The 23,240-nt window shown below is 46.5% G+C and overlaps 1 protein-coding gene and 1 long non-coding RNA gene across 10 annotated transcripts in view; both read left to right on the forward strand.

Moving 5' to 3' along the window:
- LOC139563519 (polypeptide N-acetylgalactosaminyltransferase 16-like) overlaps positions 1 to 8,863 on the forward strand; it is an 84,532-nt gene extending 75,669 nt beyond the window's left edge. Inside the window, exons 13-15 of the mRNA XM_071382236.1 lie at positions 5,670 to 5,799; positions 6,582 to 6,698; positions 7,802 to 8,863. Of these exons, the coding sequence (XP_071238337.1) occupies positions 5,670 to 5,799; positions 6,582 to 6,698; positions 7,802 to 7,945 (391 nt within the window). The 3' untranslated portion in view covers positions 7,946 to 8,863. The remainder of the gene's footprint in view (positions 1 to 5,669; positions 5,800 to 6,581; positions 6,699 to 7,801) is intronic.
- Positions 8,864 to 9,040: 177 nt separating this feature from the next.
- LOC139563520 (uncharacterized) lies at positions 9,041 to 19,067 on the forward strand. Of its 9 annotated transcripts, XR_011672574.1 has the most exons (6): positions 9,041 to 9,421; positions 10,691 to 11,381; positions 12,650 to 12,691; positions 12,927 to 13,608; positions 14,878 to 15,276; positions 16,953 to 19,067. It is a non-coding gene; the product is annotated as an uncharacterized lncRNA (long non-coding RNA). The 9 variants fall into 9 exon arrangements; XR_011672577.1 differs by lacking the exons at positions 9,041 to 9,421; positions 10,691 to 11,381 and having other exon boundaries at positions 11,390 to 12,691; positions 12,927 to 13,128; positions 14,755 to 14,919; positions 15,075 to 15,276; XR_011672576.1 differs by lacking the exons at positions 9,041 to 9,421; positions 10,691 to 11,381 and having other exon boundaries at positions 11,390 to 12,691; positions 12,927 to 13,047; positions 13,088 to 13,128; positions 14,755 to 15,276.
- The last annotated feature ends 4,173 nt before the right edge of the window (positions 19,068 to 23,240 follow it).

A 23,240-nucleotide genomic window follows, 5' to 3' on the forward strand; every position in this document is an offset into this window, starting at 1 on the left:
CCATTACCTCCTGTTCCTCTCTCTCTCTCCATTACCTCATGTTCCTCTCTCTCTCTCCATTACCTCCTGTTCCTCTCTCTCTCTCCCTCACCTCCTGTTCCTCTCTCTCTCCATTACCTCCTGTTCCTCTCTCTCTCTCCATTACCTCCTGTTCCTCTCTCTCTCTCCATTACCTCATGTTCCTCTCTCTCTCTCCATTACCTCCTGTTCCTCTCTCTCTCTCCATTACCTCCTGTTCCTCTCTCTCTCTCCATTACCTCCTGTTCCTCTCTCTCTCTCCCTCACCTCCTGTTCCTCTCTCTCTCTCCATTACCTCCTGTTCCTCTCTCTCTCTCCATTACCTCCTGTTCCTCTCTCTCTCTCCATTACCTCCTGTTCATCTCTCTCTCCATTACCTCCTGTTCCTCTCTCTCTCTCCATTACCTCCTGTTCCTCTCTCTCTCCATTACCTCCTGTTCCTCTCTCTCTCTCCATTACCTCCTGTTCCTCTCTCTCTCCATTACCTCCTGTTCCCCTCTCTCTCTCCATTACCTCCTGTTCCTCTCTCTCTCTCCATTACCTCCTGTTCCTCTCTCTCTCTCCATTACCTCCTGTTCCTCTCTCTCTCCATTACCTCCTGTTCCTCTCTCTCTCTCTCCATTACCTCCTGTTCCTCTCTCTCTCTCCATTACCTCCTGTTCCTCTCTCTCTCTCCATTACCTCCTGTTCCTCTCTCTCTTCCTACCTCCTGTTCCTCTCTCTCTTCCTACCTCCTGTTCCTCTCTCTCTCTCCATTACCTCATGTTCCTCTCTCTCTCTCCCTACCTCATGTTCCTCTCTCTCTCTCCCTACCTCCTGTTCCTCTCTCTCTTCCTACCTCCTGTGCCTCTCTCTCTCCATTACCTCCTGTTCCTCTCTCTCTCTCCATTACCTCCTGTTCCTCTCTCTCTTCCTACCTCCTGTTCCTCTCTCTCTTCCTACCTCCTGTTCCTCTCTCTCTCTCCCTACCTCATGTTCCTCTCTCTCTCTCTCCCTACCTCCTGTTCCTCTCTCTCTCTCTCTCTCTCTCCCTACCTCCTGTTCCTCTCTCTCTTCCTACCTCCTGTGCCTCTCTCTCTCCATTACCTCCTGTTCCTCTCTCTCTCTCCATTACCTCCTGTTCCTCTCTCTCTTCCTACCTCCTGTTCCTCTCTCTCTTCCTACCTCCTGTTCCTCTCTCTCTCTCCCTACCTCATGTTCCTCTCTCTCTCTCTCCCTACCTCCTGTTCCTCTCTCTCTCTCCCTTACCTCCTGGTCCTCTCTCTCTCTCCATTACCTCCTGTTCCTCTCTCTCTTTCTTCCTACCTCCTGTTCCTCTCTCTCTCTCCCTCACCTCCTGTTCCTCTCTCTCTCTCCATTACCTCCTGTTCCTCTCTCTCTCTCCATTACCTCCTGTTCCTCTCTCTCTCCATTACCTCCTGTTCCTCTCTCTCTCTCCATTACCTCCTGTTCCTCTCTCTCTCTCCATTACCTCCTGTTCCTCTCTCTCTCTCCATTACCTCCTGTTCCTCTCTCTCTCCATTACCTCCTGTTCCTCTCTCTCTCTCCATTACCTCCTGTTTCTCTCTCTCTCCATTACCTCCTGTTCCTCTCTCTCTCCATTACCTCCTGTTCCTCTCTCTCTCCATTCCCTCCTGTTCCTCTCTCTCTCCCTTACCTCCTGTTCCTCTCTCTCTCTCCATTACCTCATGTTCCTCTCTCTCTCTCCATTACCTCCTGTTCCTCTCTCTCTCTCCATTACCTCCTGTTCCTCTCTCTCTCCATTACCTCCTGTTCCTCTCTCTCTCTCCATTACCTCCTGTTCCTCTCTCTCTCTCCATTACCTCCTGTTCCTCTCTCTCTCTCCATTACCTCCTGTTCCTCTCTCTCTCTCCATTACCTCCTGTTCCTCTCTCTCTCTCCATTACCTCCTGTTCCTCTCTATCTCTCCATTACCTCCTGTTCCTCTCTCTCTCCATTACCTCCTGTTCCTCTCTCTCTCTCCATTACCTCCTGTTCCTCTCTCTCTCCCTCACCTCCTGTTCCTCTCTCTCTCTCTCCATTACCTCCTGTTCCTCTCTCTCTCTCCATTACCTCCTGTTCCTCTCTCTCTCCCTCACCTCCTGTTCCTCTCTCTCTCTCCATTACCTCCTGTTCCTCTCTCTCTCCATTACCTCCTGTTCCTCTCTCTCTCCCTCACCTCCTGTTCCTCTCTCTCTCTCCATTACCTCCTGTTCCTCTGTCTCTCTCCATTACCTCCTGTTCCTCTCTCTCTCTCCATTACCTCCTGTTCCCCTCTCTCTCCCTCACCTCCTGTTCCTCTCTCTCTCTCTCCATTACCTCCTGTTCCTCTCTCTCTCTCCATTACCTCCTGTTCCTCTCTCTCTCTCTCCATTACCTCCTGTTCCTCTCTCTCTCTCCATTACCTCATGTTCCTCTCTCTCTCTCCATTACCTCCTGTTCCTCTCTCTCTCTCCCTCACCTCCTGTTCCTCTCTCTCTCCATTACCTCCTGTTCCTCTCTCTCTCTCCATTACCTCCTGTTCCTCTCTCTCTCTCCATTACCTCATGTTCCTCTCTCTCTCTCCATTACCTCCTGTTCCTCTCTCTCTCTCCATTACCTCATGTTCCTCTCTCTCTCTCCATTACCTCCTGTTCCTCTCTCTCTCTCCCTCACCTCCTGTTCCTCTCTCTCTCTCCATTACCTCCTGTTCCTCTCTCTCTCTCCATTACCTCCTGTTCCTCTCTCTCTCTCCATTACCTCCTGTTCATCTCTCTCTCCATTACCTCCTGTTCCTCTCTCTCTCTCCATTACCTCCTGTTCCTCTCTCTCTCCATTACCTCCTGTTCCTCTCTCTCTCTCCATTACCTCCTGTTCCTCTCTCTCTACATTACCTCCTGTTCCTCTCTCTCTCTCCATTACCTCCTGTTCCTCTCTCTCTCTCCATTACCTCCTGTTCCTCTCTCTCTCTCCATTACCTCCTGTTCCTCTCTCTCTTTCTTCCTACCTCCTGTTCCTCTCTCTCTTCCTACCTCCTGTTCCTCTCTCTCTCTCCATTACCTCATGTTCCTCTCTCTCTCTCCCTACCTCATGTTCCTCTCTCTCTCTCCCTACCTCCTGTTCCTCTCTCTGTCTCCCTACCTCCTGTTCCTCTCTCTCTTCCTACCTCCTGTGCCTCTCTCTCTCCATTACCTCCTGTTCCTCTCTCTCTCTCCATTACCTCCTGTTCCTCTCTCTCTTCCTACCTCCTGTTCCTCTCTCTCTTCCTACCTCCTGTTCCTCTCTCTCTCTCCCTACCTCATGTTCCTCTCTCTCTCTCTCCCTACCTCCTGTTCCTCTCTCTCTCTCCCTTACCTCCTGGTCCTCTCTCTCTCTCCATTACCTCCTGTTCCTCTCTCTCTTTCTTCCTACCTCCTGTTCCTCTCTCTCTCTCCCTCACCTCCTGTTCCTCTCTCTCTCTCCATTACCTCCTGTTCCTCTCTCTCTCTCCATTACCTCCTGTTCCTCTCTCTCTCCATTACCTCCTGTTCCTCTCTCTCTCTCCATTACCTCCTGTTCCTCTCTCTCTCTCCATTACCTCCTGTTCCTCTCTCTCTCTCCATTACCTCCTGTTCCTCTCTCTCTCCATTACCTCCTGTTCCTCTCTCTCTCTCCATTACCTCCTGTTTCTCTCTCTCTCCATTACCTCCTGTTCCTCTCTCTCTCCATTACCTCCTGTTCCTCTCTCTCTCCATTACCTCCTGTTCCTCTCTCTCTCCCTTACCTCCTGTTCCTCTCTCTCTCTCCATTACCTCATGTTCCTCTCTCTCTCTCCATTACCTCCTGTTCCTCTCTCTCTCTCCATTACCTCCTGTTCCTCTCTCTCTCCATTACCTCCTGTTCCTCTCTCTCTCTCCATTACCTCCTGTTCCTCTCTCTCTCTCCATTACCTCCTGTTCCTCTCTCTCTCTCCATTACCTCCTGTTCCTCTCTCTCTCTCTCCATTACCTCCTGTTCCTCTCTCTCTCTCCATTACCTCCTGTTCCTCTCTATCTCTCCATTACCTCCTGTTCCTCTCTCTCTCCATTACCTCCTGTTCCTCTCTCTCTCTCCATTACCTCCTGTTCCTCTCTCTCTCCCTCACCTCCTGTTCCTCTCTCTCTCTCTCCATTACCTCCTGTTCCTCTCTCTCTCTCCATTACCTCCTGTTCCTCTCTCTCTCCCTCACCTCCTGTTCCTCTCTCTCTCTCCATTACCTCCTGTTCCTCTCTCTCTCCATTACCTCCTGTTCCTCTCTCTCTCCCTCACCTCCTGTTCCTCTCTCTCTCTCCATTACCTCCTGTTCCTCTGTCTCTCTCCATTACCTCCTGTTCCTCTCTCTCTCTCCATTACCTCCTGTTCCCCTCTCTCTCCCTCACCTCCTGTTCCTCTCTCTCTCTCCATTACCTCCTGTTCCTCTCTCTCTCTCCATTACCTCCTGTTCCTCTCTCTCTCTCTCCATTACCTCCTGTTCCTCTCTCTCTCTCCATTACCTCATGTTCCTCTCTCTCTCTCCATTACCTCCTGTTCCTCTCTCTCTCTCCCTCACCTCCTGTTCCTCTCTCTCTCCATTACCTCCTGTTCCTCTCTCTCTCTCCATTACCTCCTGTTCCTCTCTCTCTCTCCATTACCTCATGTTCCTCTCTCTCTCTCCATTACCTCCTGTTCCTCTCTCTCTCTCCATTACCTCATGTTCCTCTCTCTCTCTCCATTACCTCCTGTTCCTCTCTCTCTCTCCCTCACCTCCTGTTCCTCTCTCTCTCTCCATTACCTCCTGTTCCTCTCTCTCTCTCCATTACCTCCTGTTCCTCTCTCTCTCCATTACCTCCTGTTCCTCTCTCTCTCTCCATTACCTCCTGTTCATCTCTCTCTCCATTACCTCCTGTTCCTCTCTCTCTCTCCATTACCTCCTGTTCCTCTCTCTCTCCATTACCTCCTGTTCCTCTCTCTCTCTCCATTCCCTCCTGTTCCTCTCTCTCTCCATCCCCTCCTATTCCTCTCTCTCTCTCCATTACCTCCTGTTCCTCTCTCTCTCTCCATTACCTCCTGTTCCTCTCTCTCTCTCCATTACCTCCGGTTCCTCTCTCTCTCTCCATTACCTCCTGTTCCTCTCTCTCTCTCCATTACCTCCTGTTCCTCTCTCTCTTCCTACCTCCTGTTCCTCTCTCTCTTCCTACCTCCTGTTCCTCTCTCTCTCTCCATTACCTCATGTTCCTCTCTCTCTCTCCCTACCTCATGTTCCTCTCTCTCTCTCCCTACCTCCTGTTCCTCTCTCTCTCTCCCTACCTCCTGTTCCTCTCTCTCTTCCTACCTCCTGTGCCTCTCTCTCTCCATTACCTCCTGTTCCTCTCTCTCTCTCCATTACCTCCTGTTCCTCTCTCTCTTCCTACCTCCTGTTCCTCTCTCTCTTCCTACCTCCTGTTCCTCTCTCTCTCTCCCTACCTCATGTTCCTCTCTCTCTCTCTCCCTACCTCCTGTTCCTCTCTCTCTCTCCCTTACCTCCTGGTCCTCTCTCTCTCTCCATTACCTCCTGTTCCTCTCTCTCTTTCTTCCTACCTCCTGTTCCTCTCTCTCTCACCTCCCTCTCTCACCTCTCCCTCTCATCTCTCACGTCTCTCTCTCTCCCTTTCTCTCTCCCCTCTTGTGTCTCCCAGGATCCCGGAGCGGGATGCAGTGTCCAGTGTGTTGAGACAGGGAGGACTGTGTCTGGAGAGCCTTGGTTCAGACAGCCTGGGTCTGGCAGAGTGTAGTAGAAGCTCTGGAGCTATGAGGCCACAGTCACAGGTCAGTACCATCACCCACCACTAGGGAGAGATAGTGGTTATGGGAGTGTTAGTGTGTAGTAATAATAATAATAATACTTTGGGGGTGCTTATAATTGTCGTGTGTGTTTGTTATTTTTCCTGTATGTTTGTGAGAGCTGTGTGTATCCATGGGTGCAAGGAAGAGCATGAATGATTTAGCCCACTGCCCTGTTGCTATGGGATGCACTCTGACTGTTGCTATGGGATGCACTCTGACTGTTGCTTTGGGATGCACTATGACTGTTGCTATGGGATGCACTATGACTGTTGCTATGGGATGCACTCTGACTGTTGCTTTGGGATGCACTCTGACTGTTGCTATGGGATGCACTCTGACTGTTGCTATGGGATGCACTATGACTGTTGCTATGGGATGCACTATGACTGTTGCTATGGGATGCACTCTGACTGTTGCTATGGGATGCACTCTGACTGTTGCTATGGGATGCACTATGACTGTTGCTATGGGATGCACTCTGACTGTTGCTATGGGATGCACTATGACTGTTGCTATGGGATGCACTATGACTGTTGCTATGGGATGCACTCTGACTGTTGCTATGGGATGCACTATGACTGTTGCTATGGGATGCACTATGACTGTTGCTATGGGATGCACTCTGACTGTTGCTATCTGTCAAAGTCACTACTAACCCCATCTCTGTCTCTGGCTCTCTGTCTGTGTCTCTGTCTCTCTGTCTCTCTGTCTGTGTGTCTCTCTGTCTCTCTGTCTGTCTCTGTCTGTGTGTCTCTCTTATACAGAGGTGGCAGCTGGTGGAGCCTCTTCTACGCCAGCAGGACATCTGTCTGGCCATCACAGCTTTCACTGCCAGGTCAAAGGTCAAGATGGAACCCTGCAACATGAAAGAGCCCCGACAGGTGAGATAGACAGACAGGTCAGACAGACGAGATAGGCAGGTGAGATAGACAGACAGGTGAGAGAGACATATGAGATAGACAGACAGGTGAGATAGACAGACAGGTCAGACAGACGAGATAGGCAGGTGAGATAGACAGACAGGTGAGAGAGACAGATGAGATAGACAGACAGGTGAGATAGACAGACAGGTCAGACAGACAGACAGGCAGGTGAGATAGACAGACAGACAGGCAGGTGAGATAGACAGACAGACAGGCAGGTGAGATAGACAGACAGGTCAGACAGGTGAGATAGACAGACAGACGAGATAGACAGACAGACGAGATAGACAGACAGGTGAGATAGACAGACAGGTCAGACAGACGAGATAGACAGACAGGTGAGATAGACAGACAGGTGAGACAGACAGAGACAGACAGACAGGTGTGTATGGGACGTGGACCATCCTCTCCTCTCCCTACGGTCCCGTCAGTCTTCCCATAATACTGGCTCCCGAGTGGCGCAGCGGTCTAAGGCACTGCATCTCAGTGCTAGAGGCGTCACTACAGACACCCTGGTTCGAATCCTGGATGTATCACATCCAGCCGTGATTGGGAGTCCCATAGGGCGGCGCACAATTGGCCCAGTGTCGTCTGGGTTTGGCCGGTGTAGGCCGTCATTGTAAATAACAATTTGTTCTTAACTGACTTGCCTAGTTAAATAAAGGTTAAATACTGGGCTCTGGCCTAAAGTAGTGCACTATAATAGGGAATAGGGTGCCATTTGGGATGCTGGTCTATGGTTAGTCTCTCAGCTACAGTATTATTCCATAATAAAACACAAATCCTAGTTTGGATAGAAATGTGATTCCCTTTGAGATCCAATCTAAAGCCATATGCCTCTCTCTCCTCTCTCTCCTCTCTCTCTCTCTCCTCTCTCTCTCTCTCTCCTCCCCCCTCTCTCTCTCTCTCCTCTCTCTCTCTCTCTCTCCCTCCTCCCCCCCTCTCTCCCTCCTCCCCCCCCCTCTCTCTCTCTCTCTCTCTCTCCTCTCTCTCTCTCTCCCTCCTCCCCCCCCCCCTCTCTCTCTCTCTCTCTCACACATATCTTTCTACCCCTCCTGTAGAAGTGGAAGCCGATAGGGCCGACCCTGCAGCACGTGGGTAGTGGTCTGTGTCTTGACAGTCAGCTTTCTGTTGGCCCTCCTGCCATCACTCAGTGTCGGCCCCAGCTGGCCAGTCAGGTCTGGGAGCCACAACTCATTACCTGAAACCTGGTGGCCGAAGAGGAGGAGGAAGAGGAAGAGGAATTCTGGTGGCTGGGGAGAAGAGGAAGAGGAACTCTGGTGGCTGGGGAGAAGAGGAAGAGGAACTCTGGTGGATGGGGAGAAGAAGAGGAGGAGGAAGAGGAACTCTGGTGGATGGGGAGAAGAAGAGGAGGAGGAAGAGGAACTCTGGTGGATGGGGAGAAGAAGAGGAAGAGGAACTCTGGTGGATGGGGAGAAGAAGAGGAGGAGGAAGAGTTTGGTGGAATATAGGAAAGAAGAGGAAGAGGCAGAGGGGATACTGGACATGGGCATGCAGAGGGACACAAAGAATCACATCTGTCTCCACACTGTCCTCCTTCCCTCCGTGGGAGACCGAGGAGAGAGGGGGGGGGGGGGGGGGGGACAAGAATGTGGTAAACAACTCAACTTTGTTGATGTTTACCGGATGTTTCTGTCCCGAGTGTCAGACTGACAAGAACCAAGGAGTCTGAGATGAAAGACCTGGAGGCCTTCACCAACCGACCTGGAACAAACACAAGCCTGTTAGACATCTCAACTGTACAGTGGCAGAAGTCTGGGCCCATATTCACAAAGAGTCTCAGAGAAGGAGTGGTGATCTAGGATCAGGTCATAAAGAGTCTCAGAGAAGGAGTGGTGATCTAGGATCAGGTCATAAAGAGTCTCATTAGGAGTGGTGATCTAGGATCAGGTCATAAAGAGGTCTCAGTAGGAGTGGTGATCTAGGATCAGGTCATAAAGAGGTCTCAGTAGGAGTGGTGATCTAGGATCAGGTCATAAAGAGGTCTCAGTAGGAGTGGTGATCTAGGATCAGGTCATAAAGAGTCTCAGTAGGAGGAGTGATCTAGGATCAGGTCATAAAGAGGTCTCAGTAGGAGTGGTGATCTAGGATCAGGTCATAAAGAGGTCTCAGTAGGAGTGGTGATCTAGGATCAGGTCATAAAGAGTCTCAGTAGGAGGAGTGATCTAGGATCAGGTCATAAAGAGTCTCATTAGGAGTGGTGATCTAGGATCAGGTCATAAATAGGTCTCAGTAGGAGTGGTGATCTAGGATCAGGTCATAAAGAGGTCTCAGTAGGAGTGGTGATCTAGGATCAGGTCATAAAGAGGTCTCAGTAGGAGTGGTGATCTAGGATCAGGTCATAAAGAGTCTCAGTAGGAGGAGTGATCTAGGATCAGGTCATAAAGAGTCTCAGTAGGAGTGGTGATCTAGGATCAGGTCATAAAGAGTCTCATTATGAGTGGTGATCTAGGATCAGGTCATAAAGAGGTCTCAGTAGGAGTGGTGATCTAGGATCAGGTCATAAAGAGTCTCAGTAGGAGTGGTGATCTAGGATCAGGTCATAAAGAGTCTCATTAGGAGTGGTGATCTAGGATCAGGTCATAAAGAGGTCTCAGTAGGAGTGGTGATCTAGGATCAGGTCATAAAGAGTCTCATTAGGAGTGGTGATCTAGGATCAGGTCATAAAGAGGTCTCAGTAGGAGTGGTGATCTAGGATCAGGTCATAAAGAGGTCTCAGTAGGAGTGGTGATCTAGGATCAGGTCATAAAGAGTCTCAGTAGGAGGAGTGATCTAGGATCAGGTCATAAAGAGTCTCAGTAGGAGTGGTGATCTAGGATCAGGTCATAAAGAGGTCTCAGTAGGAGTGGTGATCTAGGATCAGGTCATAAAGAGGTCTCAGTAGGAGTGGTGATCTAGGATCAGGTCATAAAGAGGTCTCAGTAGGAGTGGTGATCTAGGATCAGGTCATAAAGAGTCTCAGTAGGAGTGGTGATCTAGGATCAGGTCATAAAGAGTCTCAGTAGGAGGAGTGTTGATCTAGGATCAGGTCATAAAGAGTCTCAGTAGGAGGAGTGATCTAGGATCAGGTCATAAAGAGGTCTCAGTAGGAGTGGTGATCTAGGATCAGGTCATAAAGAGGTCTCAGTAGGAGTGGTGATCTAGGATCAGGTCATAAAGAGGTCTAAGTAGGAGTGCTGATCTAGGATCAGGTCATAAAGAGGTCTCAGTAGGAGTGGTGATCTAGGATCAGGTCATAAAGAGGTCTCAGTAGGAGTGGTGATCTAGGATCAGGTCATAAAGAGGTCTCAGTAGGAGTGGTGATCTAGGATCAGGTCATAAAGAGTCTCAGTAGGAGGAGTGATCTAGGATCAGGTCATAAAGAGTCTCAGTAGGAGGAGTGATCTAGGATCAGGTCATAAAGAGTCTCAGTAGAAGGAGTGTTGATCTAGGATCAGGTCATAAAGAGTCTCAGTAGGAGTGGTGATCTAGGATCAGGTCATAAAGAGTCTCAGTAGGAGTGGTGATCTAGGATCAGGTCATAAAGAGTATCAGTAGTAGGAGTGTTGATCTAGGATCAGGTCATAAAGAGTCTCATTAGGAGTGTTGATCTAGGATCAGGTCATAAAGAGTCTCAGTAGGAGGAGTGTTGATCTAGGATCAGGTCATAAAGAGTCCCAGTAGGAGGAGTGATCTAGGATCAGGTCATAAAGAGTCTCATTAGGAGTGTTGATCTAGGATCAGGTCATAAAGAGTCTCAGTAGGAGGAGTGTTGATCTAGGATCAGGTCATAAAGAGTCTCAGGAGGAGTGGTGATCTAGGATCAGGTCAGAAAGAGTCTCATTAGGAGGAGTGTTGATCTAGGATCAGGTCATAAAGAGTCTCAGTAGGAGGAGTGATCTAGGATCAGGTCATAAAGAGTCTCAGTAGGAGTGGTGATCTAGGATCAGGTCATAAAGAGTCTCAGAGGAGGAGTGTTGATCTAGGATCAGGTCATAAAGAGTCTCAGTAGGAGGAGTGTTGATCTAGGATCAGGTCATAAAGAGTCTCAGTAGGAGTGGTGATCTAGGATCAGGTCATAAAGAGTCTCATTATGAGTGGTGATCTAGGATCAGGTCATAAAGAGGTCTCAGTAGGAGTGGTGATCTAGGATCAGGTCATAAAGAGTCTCAGTAGGAGTGGTGATCTAGGATCAGGTCATAAAGAGTCTCATTAGGAGTGGTGATCTAGGATCAGGTCATAAAGAGGTCTCAGTAGGAGTGGTGATCTAGGATCAGGTCATAAAGAGTCTCATTAGGAGTGGTGATCTAGGATCAGGTCATAAAGAGGTCTCAGTAGGAGTGGTGATCTAGGATCAGGTCATAAAGAGGTCTCAGTAGGAGTGGTGATCTAGGATCAGGTCATAAAGAGTCTCAGTAGGAGGAGTGATCTAGGATCAGGTCATAAAGAGTCTCAGTAGGAGTGGTGATCTAGGATCAGGTCATAAAGAGGTCTCAGTAGGAGTGGTGATCTAGGATCAGGTCATAAAGAGTCTCATTAGGAGTGGTGATCTAGGATCAGGTCATAAAGAGGTCTCAGTAGGAGTGGTGATCTAGGATCAGGTCATAAAGAGTCTCATTAGGAGTGGTGATCTAGGATCAGGTCATAAAGAGGTCTCAGTAGGAGTGGTGATCTAGGATCAGGTCATAAAGAGGTCTCAGTAGGAGTGGTGATCTAGGATCAGGTCATAAAGAGTCTCAGTAGGAGGAGTGATCTAGGATCAGGTCATAAAGAGTCTCAGTAGGAGTGGTGATCTAGGATCAGGTCATAAAGAGGTCTCAGTAGGAGTGGTGATCTAGGATCAGGTCATAAAGAGGTCTCAGTAGGAGTGGTGATCTAGGATCAGGTCATAAAGAGGTCTCAGTAGGAGTGGTGATCTAGGATCAGGTCATAAAGAGTCTCAGTAGGAGTGGTGATCTAGGATCAGGTCATAAAGAGTCTCAGTAGGAGGAGTGTTGATCTAGGATCAGGTCATAAAGAGTCTCAGTAGGAGGAGTGATCTAGGATCAGGTCATAAAGAGGTCTCAGTAGGAGTGGTGATCTAGGATCAGGTCATAAAGAGGTCTCAGTAGGAGTGGTGATCTAGGATCAGGTCATAAAGAGGTCTAAGTAGGAGTGCTGATCTAGGATCAGGTCATAAAGAGGTCTCAGTAGGAGTGGTGATCTAGGATCAGGTCATAAAGAGGTCTCAGTAGGAGTGGTGATCTAGGATCAGGTCATAAAGAGGTCTCAGTAGGAGTGGTGATCTAGGATCAGGTCATAAAGAGTCTCAGTAGGAGGAGTGATCTAGGATCAGGTCATAAAGAGTCTCAGTAGGAGGAGTGATCTAGGATCAGGTCATAAAGAGTCTCAGTAGAAGGAGTGTTGATCTAGGATCAGGTCATAAAGAGTCTCAGTAGGAGTGGTGATCTAGGATCAGGTCATAAAGAGTCTCAGTAGGAGTGGTGATCTAGGATCAGGTCATAAAGAGTATCAGTAGTAGGAGTGTTGATCTAGGATCAGGTCATAAAGAGTCTCATTAGGAGTGTTGATCTAGGATCAGGTCATAAAGAGTCTCAGTAGGAGGAGTGTTGATCTAGGATCAGGTCATAAAGAGTCCCAGTAGGAGGAGTGATCTAGGATCAGGTCATAAAGAGTCTCATTAGGAGTGTTGATCTAGGATCAGGTCATAAAGAGTCTCAGAGGAGGAGTGTTGATCTAGGATCAGGTCATAAAGAGTCTCAGGAGGAGTGGTGATCTAGGATCAGGTCAGAAAGAGTCTCATTAGGAGGAGTGTTGATCTAGGATCAGGTCATAAAGAGTCTCAGTAGGAGGAGTGATCTAGGATCAGGTCATAAAGAGTCTCAGTAGGAGTGGTGATCTAGGATCAGGTCATAAAGAGTCTCAGAGGAGGAGTGTTGATCTAGGATCAGGTCATAAAGAGTCTCAGTAGGAGGAGTGTTGATCTAGGATCAGGTCAGAAAGAGTCTCAGTAGGAGTGTTGATCTAGGATCAGGTCATAGTCTCATTAGGAGTGGTGATCTAGGATCAGGTCAAAGTCTCATTAGGAGTGGTGATCTAGGATCAGGTCATAAAGAGTCTCAGTAGGAGTGGTGATCTATGATCAGGTCATAAAGAGTCTCAGTAGGAGTGGTGATCTAGGATCAGGTCATAAAGAGTCTCAGTAGGAGTGGTGATCTAGGATCAGGTCATACAGAGGTCTCAGTAGGAGTGGTGATCTAGGATCAGGTCATAAAGAGTCTCAGTAGGAGTGTTGATCTAGGATCAGGTCATAAAGAGTCTCAGTAGGAGTGGTGATCTAGGATCAGGTCATAAAGAGGTCTCAGTAGAAGTGGTGATCTAGGATCAGGTCATAAAGAGTCTCAGTAGGAGTGTTGATGTAGGATCAGGTCATAAAGAGTCTCAGTAGGAGTAGTGATCTAGGATCAGGTCATAGTCTTATTAGGAGTGGTGATCTAGGATCAGGTCATACAGAGTCTCAGTAGGAGTGGTGATCTAGGATCAGGTCAAAGTCTCATTAGGAGTGTTGATCTAGGATCAGGTCATAAAGAGTCTCAGTAGTAGGAGTGTTGATCTAGGATCAGGTCAAAGTCTCATTAGGAGTGTTGATCTAGGATCAGGTCATAAAGAGTCTCAGTAGGAGGAGTGTTGATCTAGGATCAGGTCATAAAGAGTCTCAGTAGGAGGAGTGTTGATCTAGGATCGGGTCAGAAAGAGTCTCAGAGGAGGAGTGTTGATCTAGGATCAGGTCATAAAGAGGTCTCAGTAGGAGTGGTGATCTAGGATCAGGTCATAAAGAGTCTCATTAGGAGTGGTGATCTAGGATCAGGTCATAAAGAGGTCTCAGTAGGAGTGGTGATCTAGGATCAGGTCATAAAGAGGTCTCAGTAGGAGTGGTGATCTAGGATCAGGTCATAAAGAGTCTCAGTAGGAGGAGTGATCTAGGATCAGGTCATAAAGAGTCTCAGTAGGAGTGGTGATCTAGGATCAGGTCATAAAGAGGTCTCAGTAGGAGTGGTGATCTAGGATCAGGTCATAAAGAGGTCTCAGTAGGAGTGGTGATCTAGGATAAGGTCATAAAGAGGTCTCAGTAGGAGTGGTGATCTAGGATCAGGTCATAAAGAGTCTCAGTAGGAGTGGTGATCTAGGATCAGGTCATAAAGAGTCTCAGTAGGAGGAGTGTTGATCTAGGATCAGGTCATAAAGAGTCTCAGTAGGAGGAGTGATCTAGGATCAGGTCATAAAGAGGTCTCAGTAGGAGTGGTGATCTAGGATCAGGTCATAAAGAGGTCTCAGTAGGAGTGGTGATCTAGGATCAGGTCATAAAGAGGTCTCAGTAGGAGTGGTGATCTAGGATCAGGTCATAAAGAGGTCTCAGTAGGAGTGGTGATCTAGGATCAGGTCATAAAGAGGTCTCAGTAGGAGTGGTGATCTAGGATCAGGTCATAAAGAGGTCTCAGTAGGAGTGGTGATCTAGGATCAGGTCATAAAGAGTCTCAGTAGGAGGAGTGATCTAGGATCAGGTCATAAAGAGTCTCAGTAGGAGGAGTGATCTAGGATCAGGTCATAAAGAGTCTCAGTAGGAGGAGTGTTGATCTAGGATCAGGTCATAAAGAGTCTCAGTAGGAGTGGTGATCTAGGATCAGGTCATAAAGAGTCTCAGTAGGAGTGGTGATCTAGGATCAGGTCATAAAGAGTATCAGTAGTAGGAGTGTTGATCTAGGATCAGGTCATAAAGAGTCTCATTAGGAGTGTTGATCTAGGATCAGGTCATAAAGAGTCTCAGTAGGAGGAGTGTTGATCTAGGATCAGGTCATAAAGAGTCTCAGTAGGAGGAGTGATCTAGGATCAGGTCATAAAGAGTCTCATTAGGAGTGTTGATCTAGGATCAGGTCATAAAGAGTCTCAGTAGGAGGAGTGTTGATCTAGGATCAGGTCATAAAGAGTCTCAGGAGGAGTGGTGATCTAGGATCAGGTCAGAAAGAGTCTCATTAGGAGGAGTGTTGATCTAGGATCAGGTCATAAAGAGTCTCAGTAGGAGGAGTGATCTAGGATCAGGTCATAAAGAGTCTCAGTAGGAGGAGTGATCTAGGATCAGGTCATAAAGAGTCTCAGAGGAGGAGTGTTGATCTAGGATCAGGTCATAAAGAGTCTCAGTAGGAGGAGTGTTGATCTAGGATCAGGTCAGAAAGAGTCTCAGTAGGAGTGTTGATCTAGGATCAGGTCATAGTCTCATTAGGAGTGGTGATCTAGGATCAGGTCAAAGTCTCATTAGGAGTGGTGATCTAGGATCAGGTCATAAAGAGTCTCAGTAGGAGTGGTGATCTAGGATCAGGTCATACAGAGGTCTCAGTAGGAGTGGTGATCTAGGATCAGGTCATAAAGAGTCTCAGTAGGAGTGTTGATCTAGGATCAGGTCATAAAGAGTCTCAGTAGGAGTGGTGATCTAGGATCAGGTCATAAAGAGGTCTCAGTAGAAGTGGTGATCTAGGATCAGGTCATAAAGAGTCTCAGTAGGAGTGTTGATCTAGGATCAGGTCATAAAGAGTCTCAGTAGAAGTAGTGATCTAGGATCAGGTCATAGTCTCATTAGGAGTGGTGATCTAGGATCAGGTCATACAGAGTCTCAGTGGGAGTGGTGATCTAGGATCAGGTCAAAGTCTCATTAGGAGTGTTGATCTAGGATCAGGTCATAAAGAGTCTCAGTAGGAGGAGTGTTGATCTAGGATCAGGTCATAAAGAGTCTCAGTAGGAGGAGTGTTGATCTAGGATCGGGTCAGAAAGAGTCTCAGAGGAGGAGTGTTGATCTAGGATCAGGTCATAAAGAGGTCTCAGTAGGAGTGGTGATCTAGGATCAGGTCATAAAGAGTCTCATTAGGAGTGGTGATCTAGGATCATGTCATAAAGAGGTCTCAGTAGGAGTGGTGATCTAGGATCAGGTCATAAAGAGGTCTCAGTAGGAGTGGTGATCTAGGATCAGGTCATAAAGAGTCTCAGTAGGAGGAGTGATCTAGGATCAGGTCATAAAGAGTCTCAGTAGGAGTGGTGATCTAGGATCAGGTCATAAAGAGGTCTCAGTAGGAGTGGTGATCTAGGATCAGGTCATAAAGAGGTCTCAGTAGGAGTGGTGATCTAGGATAAGGTCATAAAGAGGTCTCAGTAGGAGTGGTGATCTAGGATCAGGTCATAAAGAGTCTCAGTAGGAGTGGTGATCTAGGATCAGGTCATAAAGAGTCTCAGTAGGAGGAGTGTTGATCTAGGATCAGGTCATAAAGAGTCTCAGTAGGAGGAGTGATCTAGGATCAGGTCATAAAGAGGTCTCAGTAGGAGTGGTGATCTAGGATCAGGTCATAAAGAGGTCTCAGTAGGAGTGGTGATCTAGGATCAGGTCATAAAGAGGTCTCAGTAGGAGTGGTGATCTAGGATCAGGTCATAAAGAGGTCTCAGTAGGAGTGGTGATCTAGGATCAGGTCATAAAGAGGTCTCAGTAGGAGTGGTGATCTAGGATCAGGTCATAAAGAGGTCTCAGTAGGAGTGGTGATCTAGGATCAGGTCATAAAGAGTCTCAGTAGGAGGAGTGATCTAGGATCAGGTCATAAAGAGTCTCAGTAGGAGGAGTGATCTAGGATCAGGTCATAAAGAGTCTCAGTAGGAGGAGTGTTGATCTAGGATCAGGTCATAAAGAGTCTCAGTAGGAGTGGTGATCTAGGATCAGGTCATAAAGAGTCTCAGTAGGAGTGGTGATCTAGGATCAGGTCATAAAGAGTATCAGTAGTAGGAGTGTTGATCTAGGATCAGGTCATAAAGAGTCTCATTAGGAGTGTTGATCTAGGATCAGGTCATAAAGAGTCTCAGTAGGAGGAGTGTTGATCTAGGATCAGGTCATAAAGAGTCTCAGTAGGAGGAGTGATCTAGGATCAGGTCATAAAGAGTCTCATTAGGAGTGTTGATCTAGGATCAGGTCATAAAGAGTCTCAGTAGGAGGAGTGTTGATCTAGGATCAGGTCATAAAGAGTCTCAGTAGTAGGAGTGTTGATCTAGGATCAGGTCAGAAAGAGTCTCAGTAGTAGGAGTGTTGATCTAGGATCAGGTCATAAAGAGTCTCAGTAGGAGGAGTGATCTAGGATCAGGTCATAAAGAGTCTCAGTAGTAGGAGTGTTGATCTAGGATCAGGTCAGAAAGAGTCTCAGTAGGAGGAGTGTTGATCTAGGATCAGGTCATAAAGAGTCTCAGTAGGAGGAGTGATCTAGGATCAGGTCATAAAGAGTCTCAGAGGAGGAGTGTTGATCTAGGATCAGGTCATAAAGAGTCTCAGTAGGAGGAGTGTTGATCTAGGATCAGGTCAGAAAGAGTCTCAGTAGGAGTGTTGATCTAGGATCAGGTCATAGTCTCATTAGGAGTGGTGATCTAGGATCAGGTCAAAGTCTCATTAGGAGTGGTGATCTAGGATCAGGTCATAAAGAGTCTCAGTAGGAGTGGTGATCTATGATCAGGTCATAAAGAGTCTCAGAGGAGGAGTGGTGATCTAGGATCAGGTCATAAAGAGTCTCAGTAGGAGTGGTGATCTAGGATCAGGTCATACAGAGGTCTCAGTAGGAGTGGTGATCTAGGATCAGGTCATAAAGAGTCTCAGTAGGAGTGTTGATCTAGGATCAGGTCATAAAGAGTCTCAGTAGGAGTGGTGATCTAGGATCAGGTCATAAAGAGGTCTCAGTAGAAGTGGTGATCTAGGATCAGGTCATAAAGAGTCTCAGTAGGAGTGTTGATCTAGGATCAGGTCATAAAGAGTCTCAGTAGAAGTAGTGATCTAGGATCAGGTCATAGTCTCATTAGGAGTGGTGATCTAGGATCAGGTCATACAGAGTCTCAGTAGGAGTGGTGATCTAGGATCAGGTCAAAGTCTCATTAGGAGTGTTGATCTAGGATCAGGTCATAAAGAGTCTCAGTAGTAGGAGTGTTGATCTATGATCAGGTCAAAGTCTCATTAGGAGTGTTGATCTAGGATCAGGTCATAAAGAGTCTCAGTAGGAGGAGTGTTGATCTAGGATCAGGTCATAAAGAGTCTCAGTAGGAGGAGTGTTGATCTAGGATCGGGTCAGAAAGAGTCTCAGAGGAGGAGTGTTGATCTAGGATCAGGTCATAAAGAGTCTCAGTAGGAGTGGTGATCTAGGATCAGGTCATACAGAGGTCTCAGTAGGAGTGGTGATCTAGGATCAGGTCATAAAGAGTCTCAGTAGGAGTGTTGATCTAGGATCAGGTCATAAAGAGTCTCAGTAGGAGTGTTGATCTAGGATCAGGTCATAAAGAGTCTCAGTAGGAGTAGTGATCTAGGATCAGGTCATAAAGAGGTCTCAGTAGAAGTGGTGATCTAGGATCAGGTCATAAAGAGTCTCAGTAGGAGTGGTGATCTAGGATCAGGTCATAGTCTCATTAGGAGTGGTGATCTAGGATCAGGTCATACAGAGTCTCAGTAGGAGTGGTGATCTAGGATCAGGTCAAAGTCTCATTAGGAGTGTTGATCTAGGATCAGGTCATAAAGAGTCTCAGTAGTAGGAGTGTTGATCTAGGATCAGGTCAGAAAGAGTCTCAGTAGTAGGAGTGTTGATCTAGGATCAGGTCAGAAAGAGTCTCAGTAGTAGGAGTGTTGATCTAGGATCAGGTCAGAAAGAGTCTCATTAGGAGTGGTGATCTAGGATCAGGTCAGAAAGAGTCTCAGTAGGAGTGGTGATCTAGGATCAGTTTTTCTTTTAGATCATAATGAATAACATTACATGGATCTTGGGGACCTGATCCTAGATCATAGTGACCTGGGGGACCTGATCCTAGATCATAATGAATAACATTACATGGACCTGATCCTAGATCCTAATGACCTGGGGGACCTGATCCTAGATCAGCACTCCTACTGTGAGACGCTTTATGAATACGGGCCCAGGTCTCACCTGTCAGAGGTCAGAGGTCATCCTCCTCTCGGATGGTGTGGGTTCTCCTTTCGTAGCTTTTCACAACTTCAACTGTTTCTTGCACATCTCACATTTTATTGTCTGTCAATAAATCAACATATTACAACATGTGTTTATTTCACTGAATAGCTGTTTTAAAAAAGTGTCATGCAAAGCATGTTCAGGAACATTATTTGTTGTTTTGCATGGTCAAGCCCAAAATAATGTTTCGTTTTTTCTTTGTGATTTTATGTAAATATTATAAACTAAAATATGCTTGGATTTTGCGTAAAGTTAAAGTACCCTATATGTTGTTTGAGAAATAAATTAATGTTTTGTATAATGATCCGTTTCCAGTTCTTGAATACATAATCGTTAGCCTGGGTACCAGTCCGTTTGTGCCATCTTGCCATTTCTTGTCATAGACTAGTACCCAGGCTCGTGTATTCATACCTTTTGTTGTTGTTGACAGAGATACCGTACAGTACTATGTCCAAGAGGGAGAGAATTCATTCCAATGTAGTTTTCTCGGAACGTGAGAACCTGTAGGCTGCAGTACAACCGAACACCACTAGAGGGCAGGTCAACCCCTCATAAATACAGAATGTTGCTACACAAAAAGTATCTGGCTTCGTGCAGCCTGTGGTCTTGCTGGTGTTCGTAACCAAGTGGGAATTTATCACATACGACTTGGAAAAATCTACTTTAACGGCCCTCCAACTGGTAATTACTAGTGGGAAACTCATCTATTATAGTGGGAAACTCATCTATTATAGTGGAAACTCCTCTATCATAGTGGGAAACTGATCTATCATAGTGGGAAACTCATCTATCATAGTGGGAACTCATCTATCATAGTGGGAAACTGATATACCATAGTGGGAAACTCCTCTATCATAGTGGAAACTCCTCTATCATAGTGGGAAACTCCTCTATCATAGTGGGAAACTCCTCTATCATAGTGGAAACTCATCTATCATAGTGGGAAACTCATCTATCATAGTGGAAACTCATCTATCATAGTGGGAAACTCATCTATCATAGTGGGAAACTCATCTATCATAGTGGGAAACTCATCTATCATAGTGGGAAACTGATCTATTATAGTGGAAAATCATCTATCATAGTGGGAAACTGATCTATCATAGTGGAAACTCATCTATCATAGTGGAAACTGATCTATCATAGTGGAAACTCATCTATCATAGTGGAAACTCATCTATCATAGTGGGAAACTCATCTATTATAGTGGAAAATCATCTATCATAGTGGGAAACTCATCTATCATAGTGGGAAACTCATCTATTATAGTGGAAAATCATCTATCATAGTGGGAAACTCATATATCATAGTGGGAAACTGATCTATCATAGTGGAAACTCATCTATCATAGTGGGAAACTCATATATCATAGTGGGAAACTCATCTATCATAGTGGAAACTCATCTATCATAGTGGAAACTCATCTATCATAGTGGGAAACTGATCTATCATAGTGGAAACTCATCTATCATAGTGGGAAACTCATATATCATAGTGGGAAACTCATCTATCATAGTGGAAACTCATCTATCATAGTGGAAACTCATCTATCATAGTGGGAAACTCCTCTATCATAGTGGGAAACTCCTCTATCATAGTGGAAACTCATCTATCATAGTGGGAAACTCATCTATCATAGTGGGAAACTCATCTATCATAGTGGAAACTCATCTATCATAGTGGAAACTCATCTATCATAGTGGGAAACTCATCTATCATAGTGGAAACTCATCTATCATAGTGGAAACTCAAATATCATAGTGGAAACTCATCTATCATAGTGGGAAACTCAAATATCATAGTGGAAACTCATCTATCATAGTGGGAAACTCTGTAGTCCAGCGTACCTCTGTAGTCCAGCGTTACCTCTGTAGTCCAGCGTACATCTGTGGTCCAGCATTACCCTGTAGTCCAGCATACCTATGTAGTCCAGCATTACCTCTGTAGTCCAGCATTACCTCTGTAATCCAGCATTACCTCTGTAGTCCAGCATACCTCTGTCTGTCCAGCATTACCTCTGTAGTCCAGCATACCTCTGTAGTCCAGCATACCTATGTAGTCCAGCATACCTCTGTAGTCCACATTACCTCTGTAGTCCAGCGTACCTCTGTAGTCCAGCGTACCTCTGTAGTCCAGCGTACCTCTGTAGTCCAGCATACCTATGTGGTCCAGCATACCTCTGTAGTCCAGCATACCTCTGTAGTCCAGCATTACCTCTGTAGTCCAGCATTACCTCTGTAGTCCAGCATACCTCTGCCTGTCTGCAGCCCAAACCCGTTTTAACCTCAGTACTCAGATATATGTGGAATGCAGCTGATAAACCACTGGCCTTTAAAGGGGCAATCTGTTGTTCTAACGATAATAATCACAGACATGTGACCACTCTCAAATTAATGGACAGAGCTATGAATACAAGGGCTGTCTATCCACAAGGGCTGTCTATCCACAAGGACTGACCATCCACAAGGACTGTCCATCCACAAGGACTGTCCATCCACAAGGGCTGTCCATCCACAAGGACTGACCATTCACAAGGACTGTCCATCCATAAGGACTGTCCATCCACAAGGACTGTCCATTCATAAGGACTGTCCATCCACAAGGACTGTCCATCCATAAGGGCTCTCCATCCACAAGGACTGTCCATCCACAAGGACTGTCCATCCATAAGGACTGACCATCCATGATATCAACATTATAGTTTTAACTGTGTTTAGAGACTATACAGTGTTTGTTTACATTTACTTTGTTTACAAACAAAGGACTAAAAAAGTGTTCTGACGGAGTGCGACAGTAGAACTAAGCTCATGAGACGTTTATAAGTTGGATTCTTCAACAATCAACGACTATATACTGTATATCATTAACTTAAAATACCACAAATGGATGTATCAATCCCAGAATGCTCCTTGAAAGGAGTCTCTTCTCATGAGAATGAATAGGAGGCTGTGGGGGGGGGAAGAACAGAATGGATACATCATGGAAGGAACCACAACAAAGGGTCCTGTTGTACTCTCCCTTCTTCTTCTGAACTTAGTTCGCTCTATTCAATCCACATTGTAGAAGTTCAGCTTTACGACGGCGGTGGTTGAAATGTAAAAGGCCATGTTCCAGGTTTTTTTTAGCGGAGAGACAGCGTTCACGGTAAAACGTTGAATATGTCGTCTCACAAACGACCTTCATATTTCTACTGTGGAATATGCAGCTTTACAGATTGAATGAAGTCAACTGTATCATTTTAGCCAGACCCAACCCAGTGAGACAAACCGGTTGAAATGACATATTTTCAACCAGTTTTGCTCACTGGGAAGAGCTGGTGTTGGCCCCATCTGCTAGTAGAATGACGAACGTGGTAAAAACCATGCAAATTACAGTGGTGTTCAGAATCAAATGCTGTTAAAACGTCAAACTATATTCAATAGGACTGTGTCTGAATGGGACAGTCAACGGAACCAGTTAGGGAAGGGATGAACGGATGAATGGACAGGAAGTGAACTCTGGCTAGGTTCCGTCTGACTTTGTTGACATTGTTCAGGATCTCAACCTGTTGATCCAGGTGTTCATTTACCACCATGATGAGGTAGGGAATAGGGTGCCATTTAAGACACTAGGTAGTGCACTACTTTCAACCAGGACTGGCACCCTATTCCCTATGTAAGTGCACTACTTTTAACCAGGAATGGCACCCTATTCCTTATGTAGTGCACTACTTTCAACCAGGACTGGCACCCTATTCCTTATGTAGTGCACTACTTTCAACCAGGACTGGCACCCTATTCCCTATGTAGGGCACTACTTTTAACCAGGAATGGCACCCTATTCCTTATGTAGTGCACTACTTTCAACCAGGAATGGCACCCTATTCCCAATGTAGTGCACTACTTTCAACCAGGAATTGCACCCTATTCCCTATGTAGGGCACTACTTTTAACCAGGAATGGCACCCTATTCCCTATGTAGTGCACTACTTTCAACCAGGAATGGCACCCTATTACCTATGTAGTGCACTACTTTCAACCTGATTCCTATGGGCCCTGGTCAAAAGAAGTTTGGGTCACAGGGCTCAGGTAAAAAGTAGTGACTCATTGCTGGCCTTTTGATTGGTGCAGAGTTACTGAGAGGAATATATGGCTTTATGGCTCTGCAATTCATCCATGTGTCACCACTACAGAATGAAGTGTTCATTCTAATGAATCATGAAGGAAAAAGTCCCCTTACGACATTATATGTTTACACAGGTTAAGGACCCGCCTGGCCATCATGAGTCAGTCTATACAGGTTAAGGACCCGCCTGGCCATCATGAGTCGGTCTATACAGGTTAAGGACCCGCCTGGCCATCATGAGTCAGTCTATACAGGTTAAGGACCCGCCTGGCCATCATGAGTCAGTCTATACAGGTTAAGGACCCGCCTGGCCATCATGAGTCGGTCTATGCACGTTAAGGACCCGCCTGGCCATCATGAGTCAGTCTATACA

The sequence above is a fragment of the Salvelinus alpinus genome, chromosome 34, assembly GCF_045679555.1.
Source record: "Salvelinus alpinus chromosome 34, SLU_Salpinus.1, whole genome shotgun sequence".
NCBI classification, from domain to species: domain Eukaryota; kingdom Metazoa; phylum Chordata; class Actinopteri; order Salmoniformes; family Salmonidae; genus Salvelinus; species Salvelinus alpinus.